Raw genomic sequence first — 17660 nt, forward strand, 5'->3', positions numbered from 1 at the left:
CATATGCCTTTTTAATATGTAACTCTTAAGTTGTGCTTACTATAAGTCCTGAAGAAATATGACTACGCAAGGGTATAGATTTATATGTGTACCAAGACTTGTGTTTTCAAGTGTTTTCCTTTTCTTTTTCCTCTGCAGCGTTTGCTTCTTTTCTTTTCAGAGCTTTATATCATAAAGATAATAGACGATGTCTGTTACTTGTCAACGTTTATTCTGTAAACCACATCATGCTCTATTGATATAGTTCATATTGTTAATTGCATATGCCTTATTAATATGTAATTTATGTGATGTATCTTGCCATAAGTCCTTTCTTGGAACAATGCAATGTTATTATATTTTCTATGTATGCCAAAACTTTGACCTCAATAAAAAAAAAAAAAAAAAATGCATAGAATAGGTGCAGACCCAATATTATCTAACATGCTAACAATGCAGAGAACAGATTGCAGAAAAATACAAGTAAAAAAACATTTTTGTTCATTAAACTTAGTTTGATGATGATGCAGTCTGTTGTGTGATTATTTAATTAGGTGCTGTTATCAAATGTTTTTGTTCATTAAACTTAGTTTGATGATGATACAATCTATATTATTAGGTTTATAATGCTGTTCAGCATTTAAAGTCTTCATTTCAAAGCTTTAAAAATAATGTATAAGGTGTTACTTGCAGTTTTGAGAGGGGCCTGGAACCTAACTCCCTCACTTCCCTTGACTTACATTATAAACTGGGTTTCGATTTACAACGGTTTTGATTTACAACCATTCCTACTGGAACCTAACCCTGGCGTAAACTGAGGGATATATATATAACACAAACTAACTAGCTGGGCCTCAGTCCTGGATCTTTTAAATGTGGCCATAGACCTTGCAAAAGTTGTGAGTTTACCAACATAACCCACACTTTTACCTCTAGTAACACTAAGGAAACATATACTATCAAGCAAAGGATAGACTGCACTTCGCAGTATGTAATATACCTCATTACATGCCAACTTTGCTTTCAGCAATACATAGGCATCACTACACGTCCGTTGAAAGGTCGCATTAGGGAGCATTTACTATCCCTCATTGAAAAAGAAGCTAGAACTCCAGTGGCCAAACACTTTCGGCAACATGGAATAAGTACTGACCACTTCTCATTCCAAGGAATAGAGAGGGTTGTCAAAGAGGCCAGAGGGGGTGATAGAACTGCCAAACTCCTAAAAAGAGAAGTCTTCTGGATAGTGAAATTAAATACTAGATACCCTAATGGGATAAACAGAAGACTTGATGTGGATTTATATGTGTAATTCATTCCACTTGGACACATTCTAACCCCTCTAGAACTAATCAAACATGTACTAAAGTTAAAAATTCCTCGAAATATTAGATCTAATTACACAATAGATACATCTTCAACACCAAGATTTGAATACATATAATCAATACGACTATCGATTCAAGTTATTCAGTATACATATACAAAAACAAACAATAACAACAATAAAACTGACTCTTCTATCTATTAGCCCTCCTTGTAATCTCCCTAGCAATACATAACCACCTTATATATATACATACTCCAGCTAAGACGTCTATATACATTTACACACATATAAGATACCAGCTGAGTTCAGTATAGTCTATGATACCTTTAGATCTTATAATCCATTATTTAATTATCAATGGGATAAATAGTTTCCTAAATATGATTGACCACTACAAGCAGTGTCTAAAACTAGATTCTAGTCTTCCTTAGAAAAGATTTTCTTATTTTTTCAGCCTTTTTTAACACAACATGAATAATACATATAGGTAGAAAAATAAAAATACAAAATATATATATAAAGGATTAATTTCCCCCTTCAAGATGAAGTGCACTTATACTCAATTAGTTAGCATAGATATTTAGAACCATATCTTCTATTCTGATGGTAGGAAATTAGTTTTTACCTATTTATTTATTCATTGATTATTTTTCTTTTAATTTTACTCACATATTACATTTTTACTTTTATTTTTTACTTTTTATTTTTCACTTATATTCTCAGCCTTATCCTTACTTTTTATTTTTCACTTTATCATTTCATATTCCTTATCAATATTTTTACTCATTTATTTCTCATTTAGTTTTTATCTATTTATCAAGGCATTCATTATGAGAATTATTTATATTTATTTACTAGTTTTTCCAGTAATCCTTATTTTTCATTTTTTACTTCTGTTATATTTAAACAATGTTTAACAATATTAAGTATTTTATTTATTGATGTGTACCCATCAGTGTTGCCGCAAGAGTTAATATTATAAGCCTCAGTAACAAGCTGAAGACACTTAATAAAGGCTTTACACTCACCGAGGCAACACTGATTGGTTTAGACCTCAGTCCCTTCAGGATTGGTGAAAACCAGGTTTAAAAGGCTCACACTGTCACACTTCATCAGCCTCCGATGAAGCGCATGTACGCATGCGCGAAACGCGTCAGGCGTTCCTAACTGTGACCCTGTATACCTGTACTTATTTGGTCTTCAAATAAATTCATGATTTCCAGCAATTCCACTGTGAGCAAGCGTACCTCTCTCTTTGCCTGTTTATATATATATATATATATATATATACACATACATATATATATATATATATATACACACACACACATATATACATACATACATACACACTCACACACTTTTCCAAAGACTGATCTAACATATTTCACAATATAAACAAAATTTTACACTCACATTTGACCCCTAACCCAGAGTTGATTTTACTCAATCATCCTAGCGAAATAACATGTAAACTCAGAAAACATCTGTTACAAAAAAAAGCTTAACGCAGCTAAGCAGCTAATTCCAAGACACTGGAAATCCGCACAACTTCCTACAATCAGCAAATAGATAACTGTAGAAGACAAAAATTTACTCTTAGAGCGATTTTATTACCTTAAGTTAGGGAATGTTGCACAGCCTGGATGTTGCAAGTCTCTATACCATTATTCCCCACGAAATGGGCATGGATATAATCACCAACTGCTTGGAAAGGTGCCCCTTTGTAGGTCCTCCTACTGGCTTCATTATTGAGCTCCTGTCCTTATGTTTGAGACTTAATTACTTTAAGTTTGAATAGAGGTTTGAAAAGAGGTTCTACCTCCAACTCATGGGAACGGCGATGGGCTCGAATATGGCTCCTGCGTTTGCCAATCTCTTCATGGAACATGTGGAAGAAAACATCTTCAAGGTGTATGAGAATGAACAGATACGCTTCTACAAACGCTATATCGACGACATCATAGTGTGGCGGGGTACATTAGAAACCTTTAGAGAATGGGTTGACAAACTGAATGGAACAGGCGGCCAGGTCCAACTAAAGGAAGTCTCAAGCCTTACTGAAGTAGACTTCTTGGACTTACGAATTTACAAGGATGGTTCCAAGTTGGGCACAACACTATTTAAGAAGGACACGGATCGGAATACACTCCTGCATGCTTCTAGTTACCACCCTAGATCACTTATTAAAGCCATCCCAAAGGCACAAATGCTAAGGGTGATCCGAAATAATACATCTGAAACCAAACGGGACATCCAATTGAAAGAAATGAAGGATAGATTCTATAATCGTGGATATAATGGCCAGATAATCAAAGAGGCCCAAACACAGCTGCTTACGAAACTCCCTGACAGAGACTACAAGAAAAGAATGAACTTCATTACAGAATACACCCCGAACACCAGAACACTAGGAGCTACACTGAAGGAGAAATGGGACATCATTGAATCGGATCCATCTTTGCCATATCGGGGGTATGGACAGCCCAGAAATGGATACAAGAGGGGACGAAACTTGAGGGACATTCTGGTGAGGACTGACCCAATACACAGCTACAGCAAAGACAAGCAGCCATCCAAAAAGGGATCCTACAAATGCCCAAGTTGTGTGACATGCAATTCTATGCTACAATGCAGACAGTTGATCCCTCACACTAATGTCAACTATAAGATCAAGCATTATCTCACTTGTACAACCAAATTTGTGATATACATGTTGAACTGCAGCTGTGGCCTATTTTATATAGGTAAAACTTCAGACGACATTAAGAAAAGGATGGCAAACCACAGAAGTGCCATTCGGAGCGCTATTGATAAAGGGAAACGTGATCAACCTGTAGCCAGACATTTCATGGAGAAAGGCCACTCCGTGGCGGACCTTAGATTTAAATTGATTGACCATGTTCCCCCCTTTACCCCGGGGGGGAGATTGTGATACTCTTTTGGTTCGGAAAGAGGCAGAATGGATCTATAAGATGGACACAGTGCACCCAAGAGGCTTAAACATGGGGATCGACTGGCATTGCTTCCTGTAAGCATACTGAGGTACCCCCTATTGATTATGGTATTTTACCTACCTATTCACACATTCCTATCTTTGGGATCCAAGAACTGCGATTCGTGACCCCTTGTGATGTGATGACATTTTAGACTTTTTTGCTCATAGATTCTGTGTTGTAAACTCTCATTGCCTGTACTCTCATTTTCTTGCTAGTCTTGGTGTGGTATACTGAATGGTTTACATAGTTCAGTCTCATTTTGGGCCAGGCTTTGACTTTGTGCTATTATCTAAAGTTTATGGCAGGCACTAGGAATCTGTTTTTTGCTGATCTAGGGATTGCCCTTGACATGATACGATAATTTGGGCCTATTTCCATATCTACACACTATACTAGGCATCTGGTAGAGTCACTGCTCCACCGGATCCCTACACACGGCTCTATCTTCAGTCTCTTAGCTACACCACTGGGTTGGTTTCAACATTACCCCATCTGTCTTTTTACAAACACGTAACATGTATATATCACCCCTTCTGTCTCTAACCCCTCTGATTGTGGTACATTTGTTAAGGCAGATTTACTCTGTCCCCACACACTACTGGTGGTGCATAATTCTAGGTTTTCATCTGTATCGATACACGTAGGGGCTTGTCTCTATACACGAATCAGGGTCACCCACGAGAATGAATGGGGAGGGACCTAACAAGTAGATACGCATGCGCAGATACTACACTGTGGCGCTGACACTTGCCGACTACGGGTGCTTTAGCTGTTTCACGCTTACATCTCCAATGGGTATGTACATATCTCTCACCAACATTACATGTCTATCACTGATTGCACAATACTTGTGCTCTTATGTATGCTAATAATAACGCTTATTGCCTGGACCTTGTGAATAATGCTTATCCACTATGTTATGCATTTACGTTACCAGGTTGGTTTCAATATTACCCCTTCGGTCTCTAACCGCTCTTAATGTGTTACATTCGTCAAGGCGGATTTACTGTGTCCCCACACGACTGACGGTGCATAATTCTAGGCCTGCATCTGTATCAATACACATAGGGGCTTGTCTCTATACACGAATCAGGGTCACCCACGAAAATGACTGGGGAGGGGCTTAGCAAGTTGATACGCATGCGCAAATATTACATTGTGGCGCTGACACTTGCCGATTACGGGTGCTTTAGCTATTTCACGCATCTTACATCTCCAATGGGTATGTACATATCACTCGCCAGCAGTAAATGTCTCTCACCGATTGCACATTACTTGTGCTCTTATCTGTGCTAATTATAACGCTTATTGCCTGGACATTGTGTATCATGCTAATCCGCTATTGTTATACATTTACGCCATTCAGTCTAGTGCCGTTTTTTCTGGGCATAACTTACAGCTGTATTAACAGAGTGCTTCACTTACTATATGGGGGAGCGCCTATCCTATACCATACTTTATACAGATAATCTTGGGTTACTTTGTTGCTTTACTGTTTATTGTTACTGTTCGCGTTTCCTTTTTTTCCATATACGGGCTCTGTTCCTACAATATTTAATATGTACTATAGGCTATATACAATTTTTGAACAATTGTGCATGGTCTGGTTCAATATGTGTTCCTTCTGCACTTTTGGATTGATTGATTTAATGTCTGTGCAAGTGTAAAAGTAATCTTTATGAGACTAATTGATTATGGAGATATGTGGTACTAATTAGTTGCCTTGGCAACATTGTTTTGGCGTTTTTTTCACTGGGGGAGGGACTTATGTGTGTATAAATGTTTGACTCACTTGTACATTGTTGGTCTGATGAAGGGGAGCATTCCCCCGAAACATTACTGAATAAATTAATTATTTGCTGTTAAGTCCAGAGAGTGCTGTTTTCTGTACTCTATACCTAAATCTACTCTAGCACCTGAAGTACTGTTTGTGAGAGTGCACCTGTTTCATGCTGTTTATATATATCCAGCTGCTTGAGGTTAAGGTGCCTAACTGCCTATTAATCACTGCAGATTGAAATGCATAGAATAGGTGCAGACCCAATATTATCTAACATGCTAACAATGCAGAGAACTGATTGCAGGAAAATACAAGTAAAAAAACGTTATTGTTCATTAAACTTAGTTTGATGATGATGCAGTCTGTTGTGTGATTATTTAATTAGGTGCTGTTAGCAAATGTTTTTGTTCATTAAACTTAGTTTGAAGATGATACAATCTATATTAGGTTTATAATGCTGATCAGCATTTAAAGTCTTCATTTCAAAGCTTTAAAAATAATGTATTAGGCGTTAGTTATGTCAGTTTTGAGAGGGGCCTGGAACCTAACACCCTCACTTCCCATTGACTTACATTATAAACTGGGTTTCAATTTACAACGGTTTCGATTTACAACCATTCCTCCTGGAACCTAACCCCGGCGTAAACTGAGGGCTACCTGTATATATACACACACACACACAAACACTTTTCCAAAGACTCATGGAGAGGATGTACCCAGGAAGGTCACATGTTACACCTTTGGTGGAACTGTACTCCCATTAAAGAATATTGGTCTAACGTATTTCACAATATAAACAACATTTTACACTTACATTTGACCCCTAACCCAGAATTGATTTTACTCAATCATCCTAGCGAAATAACATGTAAACTCAGAAAACATCTGTTACAAAAAAAGCTTAACGCAGCTAAGCAGCTAATTCCAAGACACTGGAAATCCACACAACTTCCTACAATCAGCGAATAGATAACTCTAGTAGACACAAATTTACTCTTAGAGCAATTTTATTACCTTAAAGGGCCACTAAACACAAAATCTTTCTTTCATGATTCAGATAGAGAATAGAAATTCAAACATTCCAATTTACTTCCATAATTTATGTTGCTTCATTTTTTAAATATCCTTATTTGAAGAAAAAGCAATGCACATGGTGAGCCAATCACATGATGCTTCTATGTGCAGCAACCAATCAGCAGCTAGTGAGCATATCTATATATGCTTTTCATCAAAGAATATCAAGAGAATAAAACAAATTAGATAATGTAAGTAAATTAGAAAGATGTTTAACATTGCATTCTCTTTCTAAATCATAAAATAAAAAATGTGGGTGGCATGTCCCTTTAAGTTAGGGAATCTATCATTCTTTCAGGATATGTATTTTCTCTGGGAATCTTACATTTACACTCTAGTTAATTAAACTCCAAAGCATATAGATTTCAAATTGTGCTCTGTCCCTTTTCACAACCTCTCCAATTTAGGTGGCTAGCATACAAGTTCATGATAAGAATTGTGTTATACTAATACTATTGTTTTTATTGTCTGTGTGGTTCGAACCATGCACACCAAACACTTTGATGTAATACCTGTATACAAACCTGACATACATCTGGTATATATAACTGGTTTGAAAAACCTCAAAGATATAAGCTGACAAGCTTAAATCAAAAGATTTTGCCGAGCTAAAAGGACAATATTAATCCAAGTAAACAATGCATTACATATATTAAATGCTTTTCTTTTAATAAAGAAAAATATAATTTAAAAAAAAAAAAAAAGTAAGAATCCTAAAAATCTATTGTGGACATAAACTGACCGAATAGTTTCCATTCCAAAAGAAGGAACTTGAGAAACTTGTGCACCATATTTAGGTTTGTCATGAGAAAAAGATATTTTGACTTGTCACAGTAATGTTTCCCTGATATTTCTAAATATCTAAATACTTTTTTTATTTCCTTTAAATGATTTGTGGATTGTGTTTATGAGGACTTAAGAGTAGGGGATTCTATTGTAAGAGAGAACTGTATGGATGATGAACAGTAACAAAACTAAGAAAAGCAAAGTACCATAAAACAGGTTGAGATCTGAATATCCTAAAAGGGCTAATTAATTTAAAATAGTTTGCATAAAAAAAATTGTTTAAAAATTGCTGGAAATAAAAAAAAAATAATAATAAATTACATAGCTAAACTGCCTGGAGCAGCTAACTCCACCCACTTATCAGTGTTTAGAGACAGGCATTGTATTTCAACTGAGTTCACAGCTTCTAGGCATGCTCCAGCCGATAATCCCTATTCACTTTTGCGCTTTACCAAAACAACAATAAAACATAGATACAGCCATAAAAGGAATTGTATGGGGGGAGTTCAAGCTTTACAATTCAGAAACTAAAAAGAAAGGGTTAATGGCGAGGCACTGCAGTAAACATTTGCACGTAAAGTAATTAAAGTACATATTATATTATATTATTTTGTCTCTATCCCAACTTGTTTTATGTCCCTATAAGATGTACTCACCACACCTCCCTTGTCCCCATCCATAAATTGTACAATCTGACAGGAAGATTTCTCCCACAAGAAAATATGTCCACAGTCACTGCCGCTCACTACAAACTCACTCTTCGGTCCATAGAAATTCACTCCTTTCACTGAAATAAATAAAATATAATTTATGTAAGAACTTACCTGATAAATTCATTTCTTTAATATTGGCAAGAGTCCATGAGCTAGTGACGTATGGGATATACAATCCTACCAGGAGGGGCAAAGTTTCCCAAACCTCAAAATGCCTATAAATACACCCCTCACCACAATTCAGTTTAACGAATAGACAAGTAGTCGTCGGGTGATAAAGAAAGGAGTAAAAAGCATCAACAAAGGAATCTGGAAATAATTGTGCTTTATAAAAAAAAAATCATAATCACCTTAAAAAAGGGTGGGCCTCATGGACTCTTGCCAATATGAAAGAAATACATTTATCAGGTAAGTTCTTACATAAATTATGTTTTCTTTCATGTAATTGGCAAGAGTCCATGAGCTAGTGACGTATGGGATAGCAATACCCAAGATGTGGAACTCCATACAAGAGAGTCGCTAGAGAGGGAGGGATAAAATAAAAATAGCCATTTTCCGCTAAAAAAATTAAATCCACAACCAAAAAGTTTGTTGTCATAAATGAAAGAAAAAAACTTAAAACATAAGCAGAAAAATCAAACTGAAACAGCTGCCTGAAGAACTTTTCTAAATGTAAATGTATGCAAAGAAGACCAAGTTGCTGCTTTGCAAATCTGATCAACTGAAGCTTTATTCTTAAAAGCGCACAAAGTAGAGACTGATCTAGTAGAATGAGCTGTAACTCTCGGGGCTTGACCCGACTCCAAATAAGCTTGATGAATCAAAAGCTTTAACCAAGATGCCAAGGAAACGGCAGAAGCCTTCTGACCTTTCCTAGAACCAGAAAATAAGTCTTCCTGAAATCTTTAGTAGCTTCAACATAATATTTCAAAGCTCTTACCACATCCAAAGAATGTAAGGATCTCTCCAAAGAATTCTTAGGATTAGGACACAAAGAAGGGACAATTTCTCTATTAATGTTGTTAGAATTCACAACCTTAGGTAAGAATTTAAATGAAGTCTGCAAAACCGCCTTATCCTGATGAAATATCAGAAAAGGAAATTCACAAGAAAACAGAATTTATGTTTACCTGATAAATTTCTTTCTCCAACGGTGTGTCCGGTCCACGGCGTCATCCTTACTTGTGGGATATTCTCTTCCCCAACAGGAAATGGCAAAGAGCCCAGCAAAGCTGGTCACATGATCCCTCCTAGGCTCCGCCTACCCCAGTCATTCGACCGACGTTAAGGAGGAATATTTGCATAGGAGAAACCATATGGTACCGTGGTGACTGTAGTTAAAGAAAATAAAATATCAGACCTGATTAAAAAAACCAGGGCGGGCCGTGGACCGGACACACCGTTGGAGAAAGAAATTTATCAGGTAAACATAAATTCTGTTTTCTCCAACATAGGTGTGTCCGGTCCACGGCGTCATCCTTACTTGTGGGAACCAATACCAAAGCTTTAGGACACGGATGAAGGGAGGGAGCAAATCAGGTCACCTAAATGGAAGGCACCACGGCTTGCAAAACCTTTCTCCCAAAAATAGCCTCAGAAGAAGCAAAAGTATCAAACTTGTAAAATTTGGTAAAAGTGTGCAGTGAAGACCAAGTCGCTGCCCTACATATCTGATCAACAGAAGCCTCGTTCTTGAAGGCCCATGTGGAAGCCACAGCCCTAGTGGAATGAGCTGTGATTCTTTCGGGAGGCTGCCGTCCGGCAGTCTCGTAAGCCAATCTGATGATGCTTTTAATCCAAAAAGAGAGAGAGGTAGAAGTTGCTTTTTGACCTCTCCTTTTACCTGAATAAACAACAAACAAGGAAGATGTTTGTCTAAAATCCTTTGTAGCATCTAAATAGAATTTTAGAGCGCGAACAACATCCAAATTGTGCAACAAACGTTCCTTCTTTGAAACTGGTTTTGGACACAGAGAAGGTACGATAATCTCCTGGTTAATGTTTTTGTTAGAAACAACCTTTGGAAGAAAACCAGGTTTAGTACGTAAAACCACCTTATCTGCATGGAACACCAGATAAGGAGGAGAACACTGCAGAGCAGATAATTCTGAGACTCTTCTAGCAGAAGAAATCGCAACTAAAAACAAAACTTTCCAAGATAATAACTTAATATCAACGGAATGTAAGGGTTCAAACGGAACCCCCTGAAGAACTGAAAGAACTAAATTGAGACTCCAAGGAGGAGTCAAAGGTTTGTAAACAGGCTTGATTCTAACCAGAGCCTGAACAAAGGCTTGAACATCTGGCACAGCTGCCAGCTTTTTGTGAAGTAATACCGACAAGGCAGAAATCTGTCCCTTCAGGGAACTTGCAGATAATCCTTTTTCCAATCCTTCTTGAAGGAAGGATAGAATCCTAGGAATCTTAACCTTGTCCCAAGGGAATCCTTTAGATTCACACCAACAGATATATTTTTTCCAAATTTTGTGGTAAATCTTTCTAGTCACAGGCTTTCTGGCCTGAACAAGAGTATCGATCACAGAATCTGAGAATCCTCGCTTCGATAAAATCAAGCGTTCAATCTCCAAGCAGTCAGCTGGAGTGAAACCAGATTCGGATGTTCGAACGGACCCTGAACAAGAAGGTCTCGTCTCAAAGGTAGCTTCCAAGGTGGAGCCGATGACATATTCACCAGATCTGCATACCAAGTCCTGCGTGGCCACGCAGGAGCTATCAAGATCACCGACGCCCTCTCCTGCTTGATCCTGGCTATCAGCCTGGGAATGAGAGGAAATGGCGGGAACACATAAGCTAGATTGAAGGTCCAAGGTGCTACTAGTGCATCCACTAGAGCCGCCTTGGGATCCCTGGATCTGGCCCCGTAGCAAGGAACTTTGAAGTTCTGACGAGAGGCCATCAGATCCATGTCTGGAATGCCCCACAGGTGAGTGACTTGGGCAAAGATTTCCGGATGGAGTTCCCACTCCCCCGGATGCAATGTCTGACGACTCAGAAAATCCGCTTCCCAATTTTCCACTCCTGGGATGTGGATAGCAGACAGGTGGCAGGAGTGAGACTCCGCCCAAAGAATAATTTTGGTTACTTCTTCCATCGCTAGGGAACTCCTTGTTCCCCCCTGATGGTTGATGTACGCAACAGTCGTCATGTTGTCTGATTGAAACCGTATGAACCTGGTCCTCGCAAGCTGGGGCCAGGCCTGGAGAGCATTGAATATCGCTCTCAGTTCCAGAATATTTATCGGTAGAAGAGATTCTTCCCGAGACCAAAGACCCTGAGCTTTCAGGGATCCCCAGACCGCGCCCCAGCCTATCAGACTGGCGTCGGTCGTGACAATGACCCACTCTGGTCTGTGGAACATCATCCCTTGAGACAGATTGTCCAGGGACAGCCACCAACGGAGTGAGTCTCTGGTCCTCTGATTTACTTGTATCTTCGGAGACAAGTCTGTATAGTCCCCATTCCACTGACTGAGCATGCACAGTTGTAATGGTCTTAGATGAATGCGCGCAAAAGGAACTATGTCCATCGCCGCCACCATCAACCCGATCACTTCCATGCACTGAGCTATGGAAGGAAGAGGAACGGAATGAAGTATCCGACAAGAGTCCAGAAGCTTTGTTTTTCTGGCTTCTGTTAGAAAGATCCTCATTTGCAAGGAGTCTATAATTGTTCCCAAGAAGGGAACCCTTGTTGACGGGGATAGAGAACTCTTTTCCACGTTCACTTTCCAGCCGTGAGATCTGAGAAAGGCCAGGACAATGTCCGTGTGAGCCTTTGCTTGAGGAAGGGACGACGCTTGAATCAAAATGTCGTCCAGGTAAGGTACTACTGCAATGCCCCTTGGTCTTAGCACCGCTAGAAGGGACCCTAGTACCTTTGTGAAAATCCTTGGAGCAGTGGCTAATCCGAAAGGAAGCGCCACGAACTGGTAATGTTTGTCCAGAAATGCAAACCTTAGGAACCGATGATGTTCCTTGTGGATAGGAATATGTAGATACGCATCCTTTAAATCCACCGTGGTCATGAATTGACCTTCCTGGATGGAAGGAAGGATAGTTCGAATGGTTTCCATCTTGAACGATGGGACCTTGAGAAATTTGTTTAAGATCTTGAGATCTAGGATTGGTCTGAACGTTCCCTCTTTTTTGGGAACTATGAACAGATTGGAGTAGAACCCCATCCCTTGTTCTCTTAATGGAACAGGATGAATCACTCCCATTTTTAACAGGTCTTCTACACAATGTAAGAACGCCTGTCTTTTTATGTGGTCTGAAGACAACTGCGACCTGTGGAACCTCCCCCTTGGGGGAAGTCCCTTGAATTCCAGAAGATAACCCTGGGAGACTATTTCTAGCGCCCAAGGATCCAGAACATCTCTTGCCCAAGCCTGAGCGAAGAGAGAGAGTCTGCCCCCCACCAGATCCGGTCCCGGATCGGGGGCCAATATTTCATGCTGTCTTGGTAGCAGTGGCAGGTTTCTTGGCCTGCTTTCCCTTGTTCCAGCCTTGCATTGGTCTCCAAGCTGGCTTGGCCTGAGCAGTATTACCCTCTTGCTTAGAGGACGTAGCACCTTGGGCTGGTCCGTTTTTACGAAAGGGACGAAAATTAGGTCTATTTTTTGCCTTGAAAGGCCGATCCTGAGGAAGGGCGTGGCCCTTACCCCCAGTGATATCAGAGATAATCTCTTTCAAGTCAGGACCAAACAACGTTTTCCCCTTGAAAGGAATGTTTAGTAGCTTGTTCTTGGAAGACGCATCAGCCGACCAAGATTTCAACCAAAGCGCTCTGCGCGCCACAATAGCAAACCCAGAGTTCTTAGCCGCTAACTTAGCCAATTGCAAAGAGGCGTCTAGAGTGAAAGAATTAGCCAATTTGAGAGCATTGATTCTGTCCATAATCTCCTCATAAGGAGGAGAGTCACTATCGAGCACCTTAAGCAGTTCATCAAACCAGAAATATGCGGCAGTAGTGACAGGGACAATGCATGAAATGGGTTGTAGAAGGTAACCCTGCTGAACAAACATCTTTTTAAGCAAACCTTCTAATTTTTTATCCATAGGATCTTTGAAAGCACAACTATCCTCTATGGGAATAGTGGTGCGTTTGTTTAAAGTAGAAACCGCTCCCTCGACCTTGGGGACTGACTGCCATAAGTCCTTTCTGGGGTCGACCATAGGAAACAATTTTTTAAATATGGGGGGAGGGACGAAAGGAATACCGGGCCTTTCCCATTCTTTATTAACAATGTCCGCCACCCCGCTTGGGTATAGGAAAAGCTTCTGGGAGCCCCGGCACCTCTAGGAACTTGTCCATTTTACATAGTTTCTCTGGGATGACTAAATTTTCACAATCATCCAGAGTGGATAATACCTCCTTAAGCAAAATGCGGAGATGTTCCAATTTAAATTTAAATGTAATCACATCAGATTCAGCCTGCTGAGAAATGTTCCCTAAATCAGTAATTTCTCCCTCAGACAAAACCTCCCTGGCCCCCTCAGATTGGGTTAGGGGCCCTTCAGAGATATTAATATCAGCGTCGTCATGCTCTTCAGTAACTAAAACAGAGCAGCCACGCTTACGCTGACAAGGGTTCATTTTGGCTAAAATGTTTTTGACAGAATTATCCATTACAGCCGTTAATTGTTGCATAGTAAGGAGTATTGGCGCGCTAGATGTACTAGGGGCCTCCTGAGTGGGCAAGACTCGTGTAGACGAAGGAGGGAATGATGCAGTACCATGCTTACTCCCCTCACTTGAGGAATCATCTTGGGCATCATTGTCATTATCACATAAATCACATTTATTTAAATGAATAGGAATTCTGGCTTCCCCACATTCAGAACACAGTCTATCTGGTAGTTCAGACATGTTAAACAGGCATAAACTTGATCAGAAAGTACAAAAAACGTTTTAAAATAAAACCGTTACTGTCACTTTAAATTTTAAACTGAACACACTTTATTACTGCAATTGCGAAAAAACATGAAGGAATTGTTCAAAATTCACCAAATTTTCACCACAGCGTCTTAAAGCCTTGAAAATATTGCACACCAATTTTGGAAGCTTTAACCCTTAAAATAACGGAACCGGAGCCGTTTTAAGCTTTAAACCCCTTTACAGTCCCTGGTATCTGCTTTGCTGAGACCCAACCAAACCCAAAGGGGAATACGATACCAAATGACGCCTTCAGAAGTCTTTTATAAGTATCAGAGCTCCTCTCACATGCGACTGCATGCCATGCCTCTCAAAAACAAGTGCGCAACACCGGCGCGAAAATGAGACTCTGCCTATGCTTTGGGAAAGCCCCTAAAGAATAAGGTGTCTAAAACAGTGCCTGCCGATATTATTATATCAAAATACCCAGATAAAATGATTCCTCAAGGCTAAATATGTGTTAATATCAATCGATTTAGCCCAGAAAAAGTCTACAGTTTAAATAAGCCCTTATGAAGCCCTTATTTACAATCGTAATAAACATGGCTTACCGGATCCCATAGGGAAAATGACAGCTTCCAGCATTACATCGTCTTGTTAGAATGTGTCATACCTCAAGCAGCAAGGGACTGCAAACTGTTCCCCCAACTGAAGTTAATTGCTCTCAACAGTCCTGTGTGGAACAGCCATGGATTTTAGTTACGGTTGCTAAAATCATTTTCCTCATACAAACAGAATTCTTCATCTCTTTTCTGTTTCTGAGTAAATAGTACGTACCAGCACTATTTGAAAATAACAAACTCTTGATTGAATAATGAAAAACTACAGTTAAACACTAAAAAACTCTAAGCCATCTCCGTGGAGATGTTGCCTGTACAACGGCAAAGAGAATGACTGGGGTAGGCGGAGCCTAGGAGGGATCATGTGACCAGCTTTGCTGGGCTCTTTGCCATTTCCTGTTGGGGAAGAGAATATCCCACAAGTAAGGATGACGCCGTGGACCGGACACACCTATGTTGGAGAAAGAGCAGATAATTCATAATCTCTTCTAGCAAAGGTACAACACTTTCCAAGAAAGTAGTTTAATGTCTAAAGAATGCATAGGCTCAAATGGAGGAGCCTGTAAAGCCTTTAAAACCAAATTAAGACTCCAAGGAGGAGAGATTGATTTAATGACGGGCTTGATACGGACCAAAGCCTGTACAAAACAGTGAATATCAGGAAGCTTAGCAATCTTTCTGTGAACTAAAACAGAAAGAGCAGAGATTTGTCCCTTCAAGGAACTAGCAAACAAACCCTTATCCAAACCATCCTGAAGAAACTATAAAATTCTAGGAATTCTAAAAGAATGCCAAGAGAATTTATGAGAACACCATGAAATATAAGTTATCCACACTCGATAATAAATTTTCCTAGAAATAGATTTACAAGCCTGTAACATAGTATTAATCACTGGGTCAGAGAAACCTCTAAGACTAAGCACTAGGCGTTCAATTTCCATACCTTCAAATTTAATGATTTGAGATCCTGATGGAAAAATGGACCTTGAGATAGAAGGTCTAGCCTTAATGGAAGTGGCAAAGGTTAGCAACTGGACATTCAAACAAGATCTGCATACCAAAACCTGTGAGGCCATGCTGGAGCAACCAGCAACACAAACGATTGTTCCATGATGATTTTGGAAGAAGAACTAGAAGCGGGAAAATATAAACAGGTTGGTAACACCAAGGAACTGTCAACGCATCCACTGCTTCCGCCTGTGGATCCCTGGACCATCAGAGAAGCCATCAGATCTGTTTCTGGAAGACCCCACATCTGAACAATCTGAGAAAACACATCCGGATGGAGGGACCACTCCCCCGGATGTAAAGTCTGACGGCTGAGATAATCCGCTTCCCAATTGTTATACCTGGGATATGAACCGCAGAAATTAGACAGGAGCTGGATTCCGCCCAAGCAAGTATCCGAGATACTTCTTTCATAACTTGGGGACTGTGAGTCCCACCTGATAATTGACATATGCCACAGTTGTGATATTGAATGTCTGAAAACAAATGAACGGTTCTCTCTACAACAGAGGCCAAACCTGAAGAGCCCTGAAAATCCAGAGTTCCAAAATACCTTTTTTTTACCAAAAGACACTCATCCACATATAGCCAAACTAGTACTGAAACAGTTATCAGTAGAGGTAATGGAATATGACAGTATATCGTCGATCTGAATAAGGGAGGTAGGAGATGAATCTCTACGACCGATAACAGAGAACCTATGAAATAGATCTCCCGTGAGGAAAACCATTGCATTCAATAGGTGATACTCCCATCACATCCCTCTGACATTCACTGTACTCTGAGAGGAATCGGGCTTCAAAATGCTGAGAAGCGCATATCAACGTAGAATCTAAGCACAAACTTACTTCACCACCTCCATAGGAGGCAATGTTTGTAAAAACTGAATTGTGGGTGGGGTGAGGGGTATATTTATAGGCATTTTGAGGTTTAGGAAACTTTGCCCCTCCTGGTAGGATTGTATATCTCATACGTCACTAGCTCATGCCAATTACATGAAAGAAAAACTTATTGAAATCCTGAAACCTACACTTATTTCAGTGTGTTTTTATGCTAAATAATTTAGTTACATTGAATAAAAAAAAACAACAACTTCTCACAAGCATTCAACAAATACATCAAATGTGTCACCTGAAATTCAAATTAACACCAACAGTATCTTAAAGCAAAAATGTTTTGATCAAGTGTTTTCATGCATAAAACTTGCTCTAAAAATACAGCACATTTTGGAGGCAGCCCCCACTTTTTAACTGAGCTTCATGACTTCTTGTTTTATTGAGAACTCACTCAAATTCTACTTTTGTGATACTGGATAATTACAGGAATGGTGGGTTTGACACAGCATCATAAAGTAATGAGTTGCAATTGACTCAGACTGCAAAGAAGTTAATTAAACTGAGAAACACAATCACACATCAATTACCAGAAAACAGATGCAAAACAAAATCATTTGGCTGGAAATATTTAATGAGAACG

The 17660-nt window shown here is 39.4% G+C and overlaps 1 protein-coding gene across 5 annotated transcripts in view; it reads right to left on the minus strand.

Annotated features, from left to right (window-relative positions):
• DCAF8 (DDB1 and CUL4 associated factor 8) overlaps nt 1–17660 on the minus strand; it is a 378940-nt gene that overhangs the window by 187589 nt on the left and 173691 nt on the right. For all 5 annotated transcript variants that reach the window (XM_053705076.1, XM_053705096.1, XM_053705081.1 and 2 more), the window contains one exon: nt 8605–8735. In XM_053705076.1, coding sequence (XP_053561051.1) covers nt 8605–8735 — 131 coding nt within the window. The remainder of the gene's footprint in view (nt 1–8604; nt 8736–17660) is intronic.

This window comes from Bombina bombina, chromosome 1 (genome assembly GCF_027579735.1).
Source record: "Bombina bombina isolate aBomBom1 chromosome 1, aBomBom1.pri, whole genome shotgun sequence".
NCBI lineage: Eukaryota > Metazoa > Chordata > Amphibia > Anura > Bombinatoridae > Bombina > Bombina bombina.